Raw genomic sequence first — 20,853 nt, forward strand, 5'->3', positions numbered from 1 at the left:
AAAAACACAACTATTGTTTCCAGCGTCCCCCAGGACACGAACAGCACTGAAAACTAAGTGTGTTGCGTTCAGGTGCAGCTCGTATTTCTCTGCGAACTCTGACTCCTGCTGGTGGGATTTCAACATGAATCCGTGCGTGGAATTTTTGCATACGCAAAATGCACGCAGGTTTCTTTGAACATCACAATTAGCATGGATTTGAGCGCACATGCAGGATCTCCTCCCTCATGTAGATACATTTGAATATGATAATGAGGATAATTAGGGCCCGAGCACTTGCAGTGCGAAGGCCCTATTGTATCTGTAGGAATTATTCTTCTTCTTCTTATTGTTCTGACAAAAGGAAGGCCTTTTTGCCCCCCTAAACGTGCCCAAAAAGTCACCAAATTTTGCATGCAAGTCAGGCCTGGCGAAAAATTTGATATTTAATGGTTTACATTAATGGGCGTGGCAAAATGGCTCAACAGCGCCCCCTAGAAAACTTTGTGCCTCAAGCCCCACAATGCGGTTTGTCGTACATGCACGAAAATCGGTACACACCTGTATCATGGCCCAACTTAAAGAAAAGTCTCTGGGCGTCATGTCGAGAAACCGAACAGGAAGTCGGCCATTTTGAATTAATCGTGTCATTTTGGCGAAATTTATGCCTTCCTTCGGCAGTTAATACGGCCCGAACCATAACGTGCACCCAGGTGTGTTATACATCAAAATGTGCGTCTCCATCCTCCGACACCACGCATTACTTTTCTCTTTCAAAAGCGTTACCGTGGCGACGCTAGACGCCGAAAAGCGCGCCCACCCTTCATCTGATTGGTTCAGACAGAAAAAACCTTGCGCCTCAAGCCCCTCAATACGGTTTGACGTACATGAACGAAAATCGCTACACACCTGTATCATGTCGCAACTTAAAGAAAAGTCTCTTGGCGCCACGGCCGAAACCGAACAGGAAGTCGGCCATTTTGAACATTCTGAATTAATCGCGTAATTTTGGAGCAATATATGCCATTCCTTCGAGAATTAATACGGCCCGAACCGTATCGTGCACCCAGATGTGTTATACATCAAAATGTGCGTCTCCATCCTGCGACTACACGCATTACTTTTCTCTTTCAAAAGTGTTACCGTGGCGACGCTAGACGACAACAAGCGCACCCCCCCTTCATCTGATTGGTCCATATTTGATAGTTCCCCAAAAGGCACCAAATTTGGCACGCAAGCCAGGACTGGCGATAAATGTGATATTTCATGGTTTGCATTAATGGGCGTGGCAAAATGGCTCAACAGCGCCCCCCGGAAAACTTTGTGCCTCAAGCCCCACAATACGGTTTGACGTACATGCACCAAAATCGCTATACACCTGTATCATGGCACAGCTTAAAGAAAAGTCTCTTGGAGCCATGGCCGAAACCGAACAGGAAGTCGGTCATTTTGAAATCTGATTGGTCCATATTTGATAGTTCTCCAAAAGTCACCAAATTTTGCATGCAAGACAGACTTGGCGATAAATTTGATATTTCACGGTTTGCATTAATGGGCATGGCCTAACGGCTCAACAGCGCCCCCTAGAATACTTTTCTCTGCCATAACTTTTGAATGGTTTGACATAGGAAGTTGTGGGTGGTGTCATGGGACTCTGTATGGAGTCCTTGACCTTCATTGGCCTGAATTAGCCCCACCCCTTCTTCTGATTGGTTGTCCCTTTTTTCTGCTATAACTTTTGAATGGTTTGACATAGGAAGTCGTGGGTGGTGTCATGGGACTCTGTAATGAGTTCTTAAGCTTCGTTGGCCTTAATTAGCCCCGCCCCTTCTTCTGATTGGTTGTCCCTTTTTTCTGCTATAACTTTTGAATGGTTTGACATAGGAAGTTGTGGGTGATGTCATGGGACTCTGTAATGAGTTCTTAAGCTTCGTTGGCCTTAATTAGCCCCGCCCCTTCTTCTGATTGGTTGTCCCGATTTTCTGCTATAACTTTGGAATTGTTTGACATAGAGAGTCGTGGGTGGTGTCATCAGATTCTGTATGGAGTCCTTGACCTTCATTGGCCTGAATTAGCCCCGCCCCTTCTTCTGATTGGTTGTCCCTATTTCCCACTATAACTTTTGAATGTTTTGACATAGAGAGTCGTGGGTGGTGTCATCTGACTCTGTATTGAGTCCTTGAGCTTCATTGGCCTGAATTAGCCCCGCCCCTTCTTCTGATTGGTTGTCCCTTTTTTCTGCTATAACTTTTGAATGGTTTGACATAGGAAGTCGTGGGTGGTGTCATTTCTGATATGCTAATGGGGGGCGGTGGCCCTGAGTGCGAGGGCCCGTTCATCGCTGCTTGCAGCTTTAATTAGGGCCCGAGCACTTGCAGTGCGAAGGCCCTATTGTAATTGCAGGAATTATTCTTCTTCTTCTTCTTCTTATTGTTCTGACAAAAGGAAGGCCTTTTTGCCCCCCTAAACGTGCCCAAAAAGTCACCAAATTTTGCACGCAAACCAGGCCTGGCGAAAAATTTGATATTTTATGGTTTGCATTAATGGGCGTGGCAAAATGGCTCAACAGCGCCCCCCGGAAAACTTTGTGCCTCAAGCCCCACGATACGGTTTGACGTACATGCACGAAAATCAGTACACACCTGTATCATTGCACAACTTAAAGAAAAGTCTCTTGGAGTCATGCCCGAAACCGAACAGGATGTCGGCCATTTTGAATTAATCGTGTCATTTTGGCGAAATTCATGCCATTCCTTCGGCAGTTAATACGGCCCGAACCGTAACGAGCACCCAGGTGTGTTATACATCAAAATATGCGTCTCCATCCTCCGACACCACGCATTACTTTTCTCTTTCAAAAGCGTTACCATGACGACGCTAGACGCCAAAAAGCGCGCCCACCCTTCATCTGATTGGTTCAGGCAGAAAAAACTTTGTGCCTCAAGCCCCACAATGCGGTGTGACGTACATGAACGAAAATCGGTACACTTCTTTATCATGTCGCAACTAAAAGAAAAGTCTCTTGGCGCCATGGCCAAAACCGAACAGGAAGTCGGCCATTTTGAACATTCCGAATTAATCACGTAATTTTGGAGCAATACATGCCATTCCTTCGAGAATTAATACGGCCCGAACCGTAACGTGCATCCAGGTGTGTTATACATCAAAATGTGCGTCTCCATCCTGCGACCACCCGCATTACTTTTCTCTTTCAAAAGTGTTACCGTGGCGACGCTAGACGCCAACAAGCGCACCCCCCCTTCATCTGATTGGTCCATATTTGATAGTTCCCCAAAAGGCACCAAATTTGGCACGCAAGCCAGGCCTGGCGATAAATTTGATATTTCATGGTTTGCATTAATGGGCGTTGCAAAATGGCTCAACAGCGCCCCCCGGAAAACTTTGTGCCTCAAGCCCCACAATACGGTTTGATGTACATGCACGAAAATCGGTACACACCTGTATCATGGCACAACTTAAACAAAAGTCTCTTGGAGCCATGGCCGAAACCGAACAGGAAGTCGGCCATTTTGAAATCTGATTGGTCCATATTTGATAGTTCTCCAAAAGTCACCAAATTTTGCATGCAAGACAGACTTGGCGATAAATTTGATATTTAATGGTTTGCATTAATGGGCGTGGCCTAACGGCTCAACAGCGCCCCCTAGAATACTTTTCTCTGCCATAACTTTTGAATGGTTTGACATAGGAAGTTGTGGGTGGTGTCATGGGACTCTGTAATAAGTCCTTAAGCTTCGTTGGCCTTAATTAGCCCCGCCCCTTCTTCTGATTGGTTGTCCCGATTTTCTGCTATAACTTTGGAATGGTTTGACATAGAGAGTCGTGGCTGGTGTCATCAGATTCTGTATGGAGTCCTTGACCTTCATTGGCCTGAATTAGCCCCGCCCCTTCTTCTGATTGGTTGTCCCTTTTTTCTGCTATAACTTTTGAATGGTTTGACATAGAGAGTCGTGGGTGGTGTCATTTCTGATATGCTTATGGGGGGCGGTGGACGTGAGTGCGAGGGCCCGTTCATCGCTGCTTGCAGCTTTAATTATCCATTAAAATGCTCATCTTAACAAGGAACTTGCAAAAACAAGTAGAACAAATTACAAAAAACATTGGCTGTGAGCTGGAGACAGTTCTGTCAGAAGTTGATGGAAAAAATAATTTATTTGGGGGCATTTCTCCCGATTTCAGCTGCATTGCATTATGGGGATTGTTGTTCTTTGCTTTGCGTTCCGTGAAGAGTTGTGGTTTTATTATGATCGTAAGGGTTTGTGAATGTTTATGAGCAGCGTTAGTGCTTCATTACACTCTCCTTTTCTTGTTTGTATTTTAAGAACCGACACCAGAACTTAAGTTGATGAAAAACGGCTCCTCGTTCCGCTTTACTGTCACGCGTATTATATAATAACGGATTATAACCAATGTACACGTTTATTGAGTCTTACATATTATGGATGTCCGCGATCACCTCTCATAAGTATAATAATAATAATAAAGACAAGTTGTTCCAACGTGATTATCGAGGTGCAAACGTGAGAAATAAAGAGCAGAGTTGCAGCTCCACTCTTGTGTAACTTATCTGGTGATGTGGGGACTGTCGTTTCCTTCATGTGGTCGTGAACTTATTGTTGACGTTACGTTTCCTCATATTCTGGAGTTCACTGCATCACCAGTGAGTGTCGCCAACGGACAAAACCTCAGAAAAGTGCGTTCGCCAGCCTTGGTGTGTGCATGAAAGACCACAACTTTCTATGTTCAAATCAATTTTCGAACATTCGACTGTGAGTGTAGAAAGTGGCGTACGCACGTTTGGAACATAAGGCCCAGGGGCCTCATCTATAAAGCTTGCTTGCGCAGAAAAAGTGCCTGAAAGTTGCGGAAGCCACCTTCTACGCAAAGCCTCGGATGTAAAAAGAAAAAACTAACCGAAAAATCTGCACATCCCTACGGCAACCCTCACCCTCCCGTAAGAATTTACTTAAGACACGGGGAACTGGCGACGTAGGCTGTGAGGTGGTGAAATGAAGCCAGATTCATGTCATACTCTTAATAATGTCATCACATATCACAACATATATCAGACTTATAATAAAATATTGCTGATAACGGAGCAGGCGGGGGGGGGATGGCTGCCGCTGCGAGCCCACTACTTCACGCCGAAGAGGAAAAAAGAAAGTGTTCTGATTAAAATAAGGAAAGTTGGACTATATAACAATTACGTTCATAAGGATAAAGTTTTAAAAAAAATAAAAATGAAAGAAATAGTCTCTTCTCCCCGTGTGTGTCTGCCTGTCATGCACGGGTACGTGCGCGCATGTGGTGTTTACTTTTAAGCCTGAATTATGGTTCTGCATCACACCAACGCAGAGCCGTAGGGTCCGGCGTTGGGTGCGCGTCGCCGCGCATCCACAACATCTAGTTCTCAGTCTCCGTGAAAGTCAGTGTCACGGTGGGTGGACACCCTCTCATTCATTCTGACGCCAAACAGGATGCAGGAAGCCACTGCGCATGCTCAGCAGGCTCATTCATATGCAAGAACATACCATTTATGGTAAAAAAGTGGGCGTGTAGAGGGAGGGATATGAGGCGGATTCACCTGCGCAACCTTCAAGCTGGACTCTGATTTATAAAGAGAACATTGCGTGCAAGTGTGCTGCATACGGTTTTATAGATCCGGATTTTTTTTTGCGCCCGCCATTTTCAGCTTTTGGGTTTACGTGCACTTTTAGTATGACTCCTACACACTCCATTTTAAATGAGGCCCCTGGTGCTTAGTCAGGCAGGTCTCAAGTCGGAGTTGAACTCTAAATTAGACCAGACCAGTTCAAAAGAGTTTATTTATATAGTAGTTAACTAGATGGTAGCCAGTTTTAACAGAGCTTAATTAGATCATGACAAGTTGAGCAGAGTTTAATTTGGCTTCACATTTCTTATTGAGTTTATTCGTAAAGTCACACGTTACAACAAAAGTCATTTCATGATACTTCACAAAAAAGATTCCCATCCACCAACGTTCACTTTAAAAATTCACTTTAACTGTTGACTTTTACTGTTCACTTCAACCGTAGACTTTAACTATTGACCTTAACTATTGACCTTAACTGTTGACCTTAACTGTTGACCTTAACTGTTGACTTTTACTGTTCACTTCAACCGTAGACTTTAACTATTGACCTTAACTATTGACCTTAACTATTGACCTTAACTGTTGACTTTAACTTTTCACTTTAACCGTTGACTTTAACTGTTCAGTGTAACATTTCACTTTAACTGTTCAATTTAAATGACTATTTGTTCAGTTTAACTGTTGATTTTAACTGTTCAGTCTAACTTTTTACTTTAACCGTTCAGTTTAATTGCTGACTTAAAATTTTCACTTTAATGGTTTAGTTAAAGGGGACCTATTCTGAAAAACAGGTTTTCTCTTGCTTTAACATATATAAAGTGGTCTCCCCTCAGCCTGCCAACTCAGAGAAGGAGGAAAGCAACCAGATTCTGCAGTGTCTGTACAGCCGCCCGGATGATCCGTCCAGTGTGATGTGGATCTACGAGCCAATAAGATTCGGCTGATTTTCGTTACGTAACCAAAATGCAAACCACGCCCACAACTATAAAATCGTGTAACTGCATGAGAGCGTCCGACTATCGTAGCACTGCGTGACATCGTCTCTCTGTCCATCTCCCTCCAGCAGCTGCCACTTTATTGAGGTCTTTGTAGTGAAATGAGGAGGAATCATAGAGATAACTTCTCATTTCAACTAACTGGATCAGCCGTTCCTCATCATGACCGTTTCCTACAGCGCTTTCAACCGGCTTTCAACGTGAGCGACAGGAAGAAAATAGAAGCAGGACGTCCGACAAATGTTCAGCTCAAAACGCTGCGTCGCTGCGGCCAGTTAGGACAGTCCAATAAAGCAATGGAATTGATTTTGTCGCTGACGCTCGCTCGCATCGCATGCAGTTAGGACACGGTGTAACTCCGCCGGCCGGAGCTTCCACCATTCTTTGGTAGCGGTGTATTGCGTCATCCAGGCAGCCAATCAGCACAGAGCCTCATTATCATAGCCCCGCCCACTCAGAATCCTGCATAGATGATGAGGTTAGAGAATGGGAAGATAAAGACATGGCCATGAGGCTGAATTTCTAATTTATTAAGCAAAAACAATCAAAAGCTTGTTTTTAAGACATTCAAGGCCTGTTTAAAATAGACATTAGATGCCATAATAGGTCCCCTTTAAACTGTTCAGTTAAACTTTTAAGTTTGACTGCTCACTTTAACAGCTTTTGTGGTTGGTAATATTAATCATTTTGACAGTGCAACATGATGATGTATGAAAACGTAATCTGTAAGAGGACTTCAGACCTCCCTTGATTTACGGTTGGGCTGCATCAGAACTCTCCATCACTTCCATAGTCCTGTCTGGACATCAGTCCCGTCTAAGAGTTAAAGGGAATATGAGCAGTCTCTAAATGTGTGAATACTGCCGCTTTATTGTCTTTGGTAAAGTTATTGGATCATTTTTATCTATATTTTTATCTAAATATCTGATCTGTAGATGCACTCGATTGCATGTTAAATTCTTCAGGAATGATAAATTACTCATGACGATGGAACACTTTCCATTTGTTTCAGAGAGTTTCTTACAGCTGAATTTCAGCAGTGATTGTTTTCAATTTTATGTAAATCTGGTACGGTTGAGTTTCTGAAGAGATGGTATATTTTTATGGAAGTTTGTGCCGGGAGAGCTTCAATAGAGAATACATTTTCTTCATGTCAGGGGATTTCTCACAGATTCCCTAAAGCGAGAAGTGTTTCTGTATAGCTGTTCAAGTTTTAGCAGAGTTGGTGGAGTTTTTGGTTGAGTTTTAATAGAATTGATAGAATTTTAATAATCCTCTAAACTTGGGAGTTTCATCTTGCCATGTTCTTGATGCCCTTTTTGCTCAGCAGACTGAAACTTTAATGAAGCTCTCTAACAGTGTTTGTCAGGAAGCTTTAAATCATGGCAGTAACAACGAGATGTCTCCTCCTCCTCTGTCATATCAACAAATAAATAGCTGCTATTTCTTTGGCCTTTAAAGGCAGTATTTCTTTTTATGTTAACAGCCTGGTGAACAAGAATTTATTTTTAATTATAATCAGCTGACAACCAGATGAAATTACATTTTTTCAGTTATAATTCAACTTTGTTTTCTGTCTTTATGTCCTTTACCTGGAAGCAGGATTTAATAGCACTCCAGACAGGAGGACATGAATTATCAGTTTAATGTCAGACTCTTGCAAAGTTACAGCCTCTACATGCAGAAAGAGACTTAATAAAAGAGAAGGGGAGAATGATGGAGGGGAGGAGAGACAGAGCTGACCTTTCTGTGGAGCTAAATAATGAACCAACAGATGGGTGAGAAGAGCAGCAGAGCAGTTTAATGTGACCACAGATCCGGTCAACGGTCTCCAACAGCTACAAGAACCTCTGAAGGATCTGCAGCCCCCTCAAACAGACACAACCCACACGTGCATAACAAGTCCAGGGCTTGTGATGCTGGATTTCCCATCATGCACATAGATGGAGGTCTACAGGACTGTCTCAAAAAATTTGAATATTGTGATAAAGTTCTTTATTTTCTGTAATGCAATAAAAAAAAACAAAAATGTCATACATTCTGGATTCATTACAAATCAACTGAAATATTGCAAGCCTTTTATTATTTTAATATTGCTGATTATGGCTTACAGTTTAAGATTAAGATTCCCAGAATATTCAAATTTTTTGAGATAGGATATTTGAGTTTTCTTAAACTGTAAGCCATGATCTTCAATATTAAAATAATAAAAGGCTTGCAATATTTCAGTTGATTTGTAATGAATCCAGAATGTATGACATTTTTGTTTTTTTAATTGCATTACAGAAAATCACAATATTCTAATTTTCTGAGACAGTCCTGTATATTTAAGAATTCAGGACATACACGAAATTACACATGGCTTTTCTACCAATGACATGTCAGTACACACTAGATAACACCAGTTAACAGCCTATAAAAACACGTTACTTACCTAATGAGAAAGCAGTCAATGAAATGATCATTGAAATGTATATTTATTTATATTAATATACATACATTAATATTCATATATTAACTAACAACAGACTAAATGTTCTATTCTATTAACTAACCTCAGACTAAGCGCTCTACTATATTCACTAACTCAGACTAAACGTTTTACTGTATTATCTAACTCAGAATAAACGTTATATTATATTAATTAACTCAAACTCATCGTTGTAGTATATTAACTAACCACAGACTCAACATTCTACTATAACAAGTAACAGCAGACTAAACATTCTACTATATTAACTAACTCAGACTTGACGTTCTAATATATTAACTCCTCCAGACTGAAGGTTCTACTATATTAAGTAACCTCTGACTAAATGTTCTAATATAATAAATAACTCAGATTAAATATTCTACTATTTTAACTAACCGCATACTAAATGTTCTACTATATTACTGTAAGTAACCACTGACTAAAGGTTTTACTATATTAACTAACTAAAACTAAACATCCTATTTTAACTAACCACAGATTAAACATTCTACTATTTTAAGTTGGCCCTGTGATGGACTGGTGACCTGTCCAGGGTGTAACTCCTGCCTTTCACCTGAAAATAGCTGGGATAAACTCCAGCAGACCCCCGTGACCCTGCAAATGATAAAGCGGATATAGATAATGGATGGATGGATATTTTAAGTCACCCAGACTAAACGTTCTACTATATTCACTAACCGCATACTCCCCGTTCTACTATATTAAGTAACCGAGACAAAACTTTCTACTATATTAAGTTACCCAGACTAAACGTTTTACTATATTAACTAACTCAGACTAAACGTTCTACTATTTTAACTAAACATAGACTAAATATTATACTATTTTAACTAAACGTTCTACTATACACTCACCAAGGACTTGACATTTCTTGCCTGGACAGTTTTGGTCTCCAGCAACACATTGGTTTCCCCACCCACTCTAAAGGACATGTGTTGGATTTACCATGTTGCTCAGGGTTCTCTCCCTTCAATTGTTCTGCTGTCCATCTTCCCATCTCTGACCATATGCTGGTTTCATTTAATTTGAGTTTCTCACTATAAAAAATCAAACAGTCACGTGTTATATCATTCTGCAACATAAAAAACATACATTTAGCAGACCTCACAACAGGCAAAACAATTTCCCCGTCATCAATCATCTAGCACCCTGGATCAGCTGGTCTCTATTTACAATGATGGTCTTCAAACTCTACTGAATTAACTCGCTCCCCTCAAATCCCGGACCATCTCATTCTCTCCCTCTGGCCCTCGATTCTCCCCTCAACTCTGTCTGCTGAACGCCCAAGGACGTCAGCTGGAGTGGCTTTACAGAAAATCCGGACTCGCTGTTCACAAGCAGATGTACCATGCTCACATTTTCCACTACAAAGATGCCCTCTCCTCTGCCATATAAGAATACTTTGCTGGATTAATCACTGCTGGGGCTGGAAACACCAGGGCCTTGTTCTTAGTGCTCAACACTCTGGGCATCCCGCTGCTGCTTCCACCTGCCTGCGGTCCCCCACTCCCCTCTGGTCATCCCGCTGCTGCTTCCACCTGCCTGCTGTGTGCTGATGACGTCCCCGACCCCCAGTCTGGCCTCCGACAGGAGGGTCCCCCCTTATGATCCAGGTCCTGGTCCAGGTTTCTTCCCTCCTAAAGGGGAGTTTTTTTCTTACCACTGTTTGTCTTAAAGCTTTTCTCCCACTAGGGGAGTTTTTACCTGCCATTGTTTATGTAATAATTGCTCGGGGGTTCATGTTCTGGATCTCTGGAAAGCGTCTAGAGACAACATCTGTTGTATTAGATGCTATACAAATAAAATTGAATTGAATTGAATTCAACAGCACACTATGTTCCCCAGATACCCTTCCCTCTTATTTCTACTCCACTGACCCCCATCAGGTCCAGCTGTTCATCTCCACTAGTTCTCCATGTTCCCCTCACTGCACCTCTCTCATGCTTCCAACTCCCCTCTGCCGCCAATTTATCAGAAGCCATCCGGAAATCCAAACCATCAAACTGCCAACTTGACCCCCTGCCATCCACCCTGGTTATAGCCTCCCTTCCATCTCTAATGCCTTTGATAACTGCCATTATCCATTCCTCTCTGACCACTGGTTCTGTCCCACGATCTTTCAAATCTGCTGCAGTGACACCAATACTGAAAAAACCTGATTCAAACCCCAGCAACTACAATAACTTTCGTCCCATCTCCAACCTGCCTGTCAAAAAATAGTGGAACAGGCAGTCACATCACAGGTTCAGGCTCATCTCTCCAACAATAACCTCTATTACCAATTTCAGTCCGGCTTTCGCCCCCACCACAGCACATAAATGGCCCTCCTTAAAATTACAACTGACCTCCTAATGACAGCTGACTCTGGAATATTATCCATCCTCATCCTTTTTGACTTGAGTGCGGCTTTTGACACCATCTCACACTCCATCCTCCTTGACACATTGGTTTCCATTGGCATAACTGACACACCCCTAGACTGGTTCCACTCATATCTTTCTGGCTGTACTCAGTTCATCCAGTTGAAATCATTCACATCCCACCCATCCCCCCCTCTCCTCCCGTGTTCCCCAGGGCTCTGTCCTGGGCTCTATCCTATTTATTATTCATATCCTCCAACTTGGACTGATATTCCGCAAACTTTAAATCCATTTCCACTGTTACGCGGACGACACCCAGCCCCCCCCCCCCCCCCCTCCCCCAATTGGTTCAAAAGTCGACCCTCTCCAAACATCCCAGCTTCACCCTTAAAAGACAACTACTCAGTTCCCCACAGGCTAATAGTCTGGGTGTCGTCCTTGACAGCACCTTATCATTCTACACCCACATCAACAACACCATCCAGTCCAGCTACCTCCACCATCGAAACATCAACCGCCTCCGGGCATAGGGCCTTCTGAAATGAAAAGACAACACACAAAGCAACAGGTCAATTATACAGATGTATATTCTAACAGAATACACATGTATTATTCTTACCAGCAGGTTCTCTGATAGAATACTTAGGATGGATCACGTACATCAAATACATTTTTTTTTTGCCCAAGGACACCATGAAGTGAGAGAGCGGCATTCAAACCGCTAAACCATTGATTATTGGACTACTGCTCCACTTTCTGCCCACTACTACCCACTGATTTCCCTAGATCAGTGGTTCTCAACCTTTTTGAGTCGCGACCCCCAATTTAACATGCATTGCTGTCCGCGACCAACCCCCCCCCCCCGCCCACACGCACACACACACACACACACACACACACACACACACACACACACACACACACACACACACACACACACACACACACTAAGGATGATGAATGAAGCGCTGTCAGCGATGCTGAAACAATGCCCGATCAATACACCTTATACGTCGCATTTACATAATCAGACAAGCACTTATGATATGAACTCACTTCAGCTATTAGTTTCTTCATCATTTTATTTTGAAACACGTTGGAATTTTTTCTAATGCTCCACGCTTCCACGCTCACGTGGGGCAATGACAGGGACACCTGGAGAGGCGTGATTGGGAGGAACGGCCTCCCCGATCTGAACCCGAGTGGTGCTTTGTTGTTGGACTTCTGTGCTAGTCACAGTTTGCCCATAACGAACGCTATGTTCAAGCATAAGGGTGTCCATCAGTGCACGTGGCACCAGGACACCCTAGGCCAGAGGTCATGATCGACTTTGTTGTCGTTTCATCTGATCTTTGGCCGTATGTCTTGGACACTCGGGTGAAGAGAGGGGCTGAGCTGTCAACTGATCACCACCTGGTGGTGAGTTGGATGCGCTGGCAGAGGAGGAAGTTGGACAGACCGGGCAAACCCAAACGTATTGTGAGGGTCTGTTGGGAACGTCTGGCCGACTTGGAGGATCTCCTCAACCCGACTGACATGCCTTCCACTGAGGAAGCAGAGAGTGGGGACTCTGGGACGTGCTCGTCCATCACCCAAGCCGAGGTCACTGAGGTGGTTCATAAGCTCCTCAGCGGCACCGGGGGGGATGAGATTCACCCTGAGTACCATCCATCCTCACCTATGGTCATGAACTTTGGGTAGTGACCGAAAGGACAAGATTGCGGATACAAGCGGCCGAGATGTGTTTCCTCCGCAGGGTGGCTGGACGCTCCCTTAGAGATAGGGTGAGGAGTTCGGTCACCCGGGAGGAGCTCGGAGTCGAGCCGCTGCTCCTTCACATTGAGAGGAGTCAGCTGAGGTGGCTTGGGCATCTGTACCGGATCCTCCTGGACGCCTCCCTAGGGAGGTGTTCCAGGCATGTCCCTCCTCCCTAGGGAGGAGTTCCAGGCATGTCCCTCCTCCCTAGGGAGGAGTTCCAGGCATGTCCCTCCTCCCTAGGGAGGTGTTCCAGGCATGTCCCACCGGGAGGAGACCCCGGGGAAGACCCAGGACAAGCTGGAGAGACTATGTCTCTCGGCTGGCCTGGGAACGCCTCGCACTCCCCTCAGAAAAGCTGCAGGAAGTGCCTGGGGTGAAGGAAGTCTGGGAATCCCTGCTGCCCCCACGACCCGGTTCCGGATAAGCGGTGGAAAATGGATGGATGGATGGATGGATGGATGGATGGATGGATGGATGGATGGATGGATGGATGAATGGATGGATGGATGGATGGATGGATGGATGGATATATACTTATACTTTAAGTAGTTTTGAAACCAGTACTTTTATACTTTTACTTGAGTAAAAACTTGAGTTGATACTTCAACTTCTACAGGAGTATTTTTAAACTCTAGTATCTATACTTCTACCTGAGTAATGAATGTGAATACTTTTGACACCTCTGGCAAACTGTGATTTCCCGTATGAATCTGAATGTGTCTCATCTGTGTCCAGTAAGTACCAGGTGGTGGTGGAGGAGGAGCGCCCCCGCAGGCAGAGGAGGGGTACTGCAGAGATACTGCGCTGTTACCCGGTGCCCATTCACTTCCAGAATGCCACACTGCTCAACTCGCAGTATTACTTCAGCGCCGAGCTGCCCATGAGTGATCTGCGGGCACCCATGCCATTCTGTGTCGGTCAGTCCCTTCACTTAATCACTTTCATTGTGACTCTGCTGAGCAGGGAATTAAACCGTGTACTGCGTTTGTGATCAGTCAGTGTTTAGCAGGCTTTGGAAATGAGCATTTTTGCTCAGCGGCCACAGTGGCAGGGGACTTTAAAATACACTGGCTTCATTTAGAATTTATTAAAGGATAGCCCCTTGAGATGTAACATCTCATTTTCAAGGGGGTCCCATAAAACATACAACATTACAATATATCACTTTACAGTACAGACATGCATGACATAAAACACACAGACATCTTGCTTTACCCTCCCACACACAACCCCTACACACATAAGTCTAGTTACAAAGAAGACTAATTAAATAACCGAAACAATGAGATAAATATAACATAACAGAGAGAAAAATAAATAAATAAATAAAAATAAATAAATAGAAAAAAAGGACAAAAAAATACATAAATAAATTAAAAACAGAGGCAATTTGTTTTAAGATTAGAATATAATGCCAACTTAAAACAATAAAAAGAGGTAATAGAACGCAAAAAGAGAGTAAGATTATTCCAATCTGATGGAGCTTTAAAATAAAATGAGCTTTTACCAACCTCTTTTAATATTCTAGGAACAAAGAAAAAAGGAAAATTCATATTTCTGAGTATGGAGAGTTATCTAGAATCATGAGTTCTTTTAAATATGGAGGACTGAAAATAAACACATTTAAAAAGGAAGTGAAGCCGGTGAAACTGACTCTAGATTTGGGTTGAAACCAGTTCAATGAATCAAACATTAAACAATGATGTGTTTCTGAAAGGACAACGTAACACAAATCTACATAATTAATTAAATAATACAGTCAGAGGTTTAAGATGGGTATCTGGAGTATTTTGATAAACAATATCTGCATAATCAACAAGTGGTAGAATGAGTTGAGAAATGAACCTTTTTCTGACAGGAAATGTGAAACAGTTGATTGAACGGTGAAGTGAAGCGAGACAGCCATTTATGTCCTCAGACACTTTTACTGGCATCATTACGCTGTTCTGGGTCTCTGGAAAACACCTAGAGACAACTTCTGTTGTAATAGATGCTATATAAATAAAACTGAATTGAATTACCCAGCGCAATTGTTTCACCAAATGAAAAGTTTGATTTAATTCTTAACATCCTCTTGGCATACACACACTACACACTTAAGTAAGAGTCAAATGATTAGAGCAACACCTATGGACGGTCCCCGTCTCAGAATCAGAGCCAGGTTCTGAGAGTTTGGCTGTATTTTCCTGGAGGCCGCCGTCAGAATGAAGGGACGGCAGTATGGCCATGTTCTCCACCTGCATCAATGTGACGCTCTTTAATTTTCATGTGCTTTGGTCCGTAAACGCTGGATCAGTCTTTTCTGAAAGCTCCCCAGTATTTCTAATCACAGCAAGACAAATGAACCTTGATATATATATATATATTTTTATACAGGACTGTCTCAGAAAATTAGAATATTGTGATAAAGTTCTTTATTTTTATTTTATTTTATTTTATTTTATTATTTTTTATTTTTTTCTGTAATGCAATTTAAAAATTTTTAAAAAAAAGTCATACATTCTGGATTCATTACAAATCAACTGAAATATTGCAAGCCTTTTTTTATTTTAATATTGCTGATTATGGCTTACAGTTTATTTATTATTTATTTAATAATTATCTCAAATTTTTTGAGATAGGATATTTGAGTTTTCTTAAGCTGTAAGCCATGATCAGCAATATTAAAATAATAAAAGGCTTGCAATATTTCAGTTGATTTGTAATGAATCCAGAATGTATGACATTTTTGTTTTTGTAATTGCATTACAGAAAATCACAATATTCTAATTTTCTGAGAGTCCTGTATATATATATATATTTTTACCCCTGGTTTTTTCCCATTTCATCACCCAGTGCTCCTACCTAAGCTACAGTACTGGGCATTGTTCCCTCTCCCAACCAGGGGAGGGCCTAAACTGAGCTCAGGTCTCCTCCTTAACCTGAGGAATGAGCAGGTCACTTCTCCTGCAGGGTGGGGTTTCTCTGGCCGGACGTAGCGTGTGGAAGGATCACGTTATTCCGGCCAGATCCTCCCCACCCCATCTGTTCCCCGGTTGGCCAGAGGGGGCAGTAAAGCCCAGGACTGCTGCATGTTTTCGTGAGAGTAGAGAACATTAACTACCTAAGGGAACACGGGGAGAACATGCAAACTCCACACAGAAAGATCCTTTCACCAACCCCACCCAGGGTTTGGGCGCTGAAGTCATGAGGGAAGTATTATATATATATCCTTTATTTAACCAGGTAAAAAAACGCATTGAGATTAAAACCTCTTTTTCAAGAGTGACCTGGCCAAAATGGCAGCATAAAAACAATACAAGAATACATACATACAAACACAGACAGTCAGTCACACATTCCGGGGAAACAATAGTAAAACAATAGTAAAATGTACACAATGGGGCAGTTACAAGCACCGAGAGAGCTAATTTCTCTGTCTTTTAAAATTGATTTGAATTCACCCAAGGAAACTAGATCAACCAGTTTCAAGTCCTTCTGCATCATTCCAGGTTGACGGGGCAGAAAACTGGAAAGCCTTTTTACCCAGTTCAGTTCTGGCTCTCGGGACCTGCATTTGAATAAAGTTCTGTGAGCGCAGGTTCATAATGGCTGACGTTTCTACACATGTGCACGCACAAATATGTAGGGAGACGTCCCAAAATGGATTTATAAATAAAAGTCAGCCAGTGGGAGAGTCTACGGAGGCAAAGAAGGACAATTGGCAGCAGCAACAAAAAACAGTGATGTACCTGAAAGCTGCAACCGGTGATAAAACGCAAAGCACAATGATACACGGTATCTCATTTCTTTAAATACTGCTCAGGAGCGTTCATAAAAAGCAGATCGCCATAGTCCAACAAGGGTAAAAAAGTTGTGTTCAAATGTTTCCGGACCCGAAATGAAAAACATGATTTGTTCCTAAAAAAGAAACCTAATTTTAGTTTCAGTTTAGAAACAAGATTATCAATATGAGATTTAAAAGACAAGTTGTCATTAATCAGAATGCCTAGATATTTATAAGAACTGACCAATTCAATGTCAATCCCCTGAACAGTTAACAACCTTGGAAGGTGAGATGGAAGCTGCTGGACATTTGAAAAAAGCATGGTCTTGGATGTATCTGCGTTTAATAGTAGTTTAAGCTGAGTCAGACGGGATTGAACAGCATCAAAGGCAGTTTGCAAGAACTAATGTTGACACGGATGAGTTTCATTTAAAACTGGAACTGAACTAGTCTGTAGGCGGCATTAGTCAGCTCGTTTGTTCCTTCTTGACTCCACTAATGAGCTGGTTCACATGCTTACTTGTCTGACTGTACAGGTGACAACAGGACCTACAACGGTTACTGGAACGCTCCTCTGCTGCCTCATAAGAGCTACGGGATCTACTACCAGGCTGTGAGCACTGCTAACGGGGTGAGTCCAGCTGACATGCTGCATCTCCATCATCATGATCCTGCATGGTCAAGGAGCGATCCTAGACCATGCTGAGCTATCCATAGCAGTTCCACAGAATACATGAAATACATAACACCATCTCAAGAATGTGTCCCCGCTCACACCTGATGTGGTGTGGCAGTCTGAGTTGGTGTTCTTACATTTCCAGCGATTATACTTGCTCAGTGAAGTTCAGCAACACACACTTTTGCTGAAAGTTAATGAAGCAGTAACAGTTCAGGAGGGTTGTCCACAGACTTTTGCAGCTGTCTACCATCCAAACTCAGTCCGCAGGTTAAAGGTTTATCCAGCCGGGACATCCAAGATAAGATTGCCCTGAAGCAGGGAAAGACACGCTAGACTTAAAGAGAGAGAGAGCCGGCAGTGGAGTGAGCAAGAACATCCAAGAGAGAGGGTCCAATAGAGACGCTGACAAGAGAGCAGCTGAGAGAGAGCGTCTGAGAGAGAGAGCGGCTGAGAAAGCGTCAGAGAGAGCCTCCGTGAAATGACGTCTGGGAGAGAGCACCCGAGAGAGAGTATCAGAGAGAGAGCATCTGAGATAGAGCATCTGGGAAAGAGCACCAGAGAGAGAGCGTCTGGAAGACAGCAGTTGAGAGAGAGCGTTTGAGAGAGAGCGGCTGAGAGAGAGCGGCTGATAGAAGGTATCTGAGAGAGAGCGTACGAGAAAGCGTACGAGAAAGCGTCCGGGAGAGAGTGTTTGGGAAAGAGCACCAGAGAGAGCATCTGGGAGAGAGCGTATGAGAAAGTGTGCGATAAAGCGGCCGATAAAGCGTCCGAGAGAGCGTCCGGGAGACATTATCTGGGAGAGAGCATCCGGGAGACAGTACCAGAGAGAGAGCATCCGGGAGACAGTACCAGAGAGAGAGCATCCGGGAGACAGTACCAGAGAGAGAGTATCTGGGAGACAGTACCAGAGAGAGAGCATCCGGGAGACAGTACCAGAGAGAGAGTATCTGGGAGACAGTACCAGAGAGAGAGTATCTGGGAGACAGTACCAGAGAGAGAGCATCTGGGAGACAGTACCAGAGAGAGAGCATCTGGGAGACAGTACCAGACAGAGAGCATCCGGGAGACAGTACCAGAGAGAGAGTATCCGGGAGACAGTACCAGAGAGAGAGCATCTGGGAGACAGTACCAGAGAGAGAGTATCTAGGAGACAGTATCAGAGAGAGAGCATCCGGGAGACAGTATCAGAGAGAGAGCATCTGGGAGACAGTACCAGAGAGAGAGTATCTGGGAGACAGTACCAGAGAGAGAGCATCTGGGAGACAGTACCAGAGAGAGAGTATCTGGGAGACAGTACCAGAGAGAGAGCATCCGGGAGACAGCGGTTGAGAGAGAGCGTCTGAGAGACAGTATCAGAGAGAGAGCATCTGGGAGACAGTACCAGAGAGAGAGCATCTAGGAGACAGTACCAGAGAGAGAGCATCCGGGAGACAGTACCAGAGAGAGAGCATCTGGGAGACAGTACCAGAGAGAGAGTATCTGGGAGACAGTATGAGAGAGAGAGCATCCGGGAGACAGTACCAGAGAGAGAGCATCTAGGAGACAGTATCAGAGAGAGAGCATCTGGGAGACAGTATCAGAGAGAGAGCATCCGGGAGACAGTACCAGAGAGAGAGCATCCGGGAGACAGTACCAGAGAGAGAGCATCCGGGAGACAGTACCAGAGAGAGAGCATCTGGGAGACAGTATCAGAGAGAGAGCATCCGGGAGACAGTACCAGAGAGAGAGCATCCGGGAGACAGTACCAGAGAGAGAGCATCCGGGAGACAGTACCAGAGAGAGAGCATCTAGGAGACAGTATCAGAGAGAGAGCATCCGGGAGACAGTACCAGAGAGAGAGCATCTAGGAGACAGTATCAGAGAGAGAGCATCTGGGAGACAGTACCAGAGAGAGAGCATCCGGGAGACAGTATCAGAGAGAGAGCATCCGGGAGACAGTACCAGAGAGAGAGCATCTAGGAGACAGTATCAGAGAGAGAGCATCTGGGAGACAGTACCAGAGAGAGAGCATCTAGGAGACAGTACCAGAGAGAGAGCATCCGGGAGACAGTACCAGAGAGAGAGTATCTGGGAGACAGTACCAGAGAGAGAGCATCCGGGAGACAGTACCAGAGAGAGAGTATCTGGGAGACAGTACCAGAGAGAGAGTATCTGGGAGACAGTACCAGAGAGAGAGCATCTGGGAGACAGTACCAGAGAGAGAGCATCTGGGAGACAGTACCAGACAGAGAGCATCCGGGAGACAGTACCAGAGAGAGAGTATCCGGGAGACAGTACCAGAGAGAGAGCATCTGGGAGACAGTACCAGAGAGAGAGTATCTAGGAGACAGTATCAGAGAGAGAGCATCCGGGAGACAGTATCAGAGAGAGAGCATCTGGGAGACAGTACCAGAGAGAGAGTATCTGGGAGACAGTACCAGAGAGAGAGCATCTGGGAGACAGTACCAGAGAGAGAGTATCTGGGAGACAGTACCAGAGAGAGAGCATCCGGGAGACAGCGGTTGAGAGAGAGCGTCTGAGAGACAGTATCAGAGAGAGAGCATCTGGGAGACAGTACCAGAGAGAGAGCATCTAGGAGACAGTACCAGAGAGAGAGCATCCGGGAGACAGTACCAGAGAGAGAGCATCTGGGAGACAGTACCAGAGAGAGAGTATCTGGGAGACAGTATGAGAGAGAGAGCATCCGGGAGACAGTATCAGAGAGAGAGCATCTGGGAGACAGTATCAGAGAGAGAGCATCCGGGAGACAGTACCAGAGAGAGAGCATCCGGGAGACAGTACCAGAGAGAGAGCATCCGGGAGACAGTACCAGAGAGAGAGCATCTGGGAGACAGTATCAGAGAGAGAGCATCCGGGAGACAGTACCAGAGAGAGAGCATCCGGGAGACAGTACCAGAGAGAGAGCATCCGGGAGACAGTACCAGAGAGAGAGCATCTAGGAGACAGTATCAGAGAGAGAGCATCCGGGAGACAGTACCAGAGAGAGAGCATCTAGGAGACAGTATCAGAGAGAGAGCATCTGGGAGACAGTACCAGAGAGAGAGCATCCGGGAGACAGTATCAGAGAGAGAGCATCCGGGAGACAGTACCAGAGAGAGAGCATCTAGGAGACAGTATCAGAGAGAGAGCATCTGGGAGACAGTACCAGAGAGAGAGCATCTAGGAGACAGTATCAGAGAGAGAGCAT

General features: G+C 44.1%; 1 protein-coding gene across 8 annotated transcripts in view; it reads left to right on the plus strand.

Annotated features, from left to right (window-relative positions):
* Positions 1–20,853, plus strand: part of LOC133423533 (receptor-type tyrosine-protein phosphatase mu-like) — a 258,499-nt gene that overhangs the window by 138,319 nt on the left and 99,327 nt on the right. For all 8 annotated transcript variants that reach the window (XM_061713736.1, XM_061713737.1, XM_061713741.1 and 5 more), the window contains exons 15-16: positions 13,957–14,138; positions 17,524–17,618. In XM_061713736.1, coding sequence (XP_061569720.1) covers positions 13,957–14,138; positions 17,524–17,618 — 277 coding nt within the window. The remainder of the gene's footprint in view (positions 1–13,956; positions 14,139–17,523; positions 17,619–20,853) is intronic.

This window comes from Cololabis saira, chromosome 22 (assembly GCF_033807715.1).
Source record: "Cololabis saira isolate AMF1-May2022 chromosome 22, fColSai1.1, whole genome shotgun sequence".
NCBI lineage: Eukaryota > Metazoa > Chordata > Actinopteri > Beloniformes > Belonidae > Cololabis > Cololabis saira.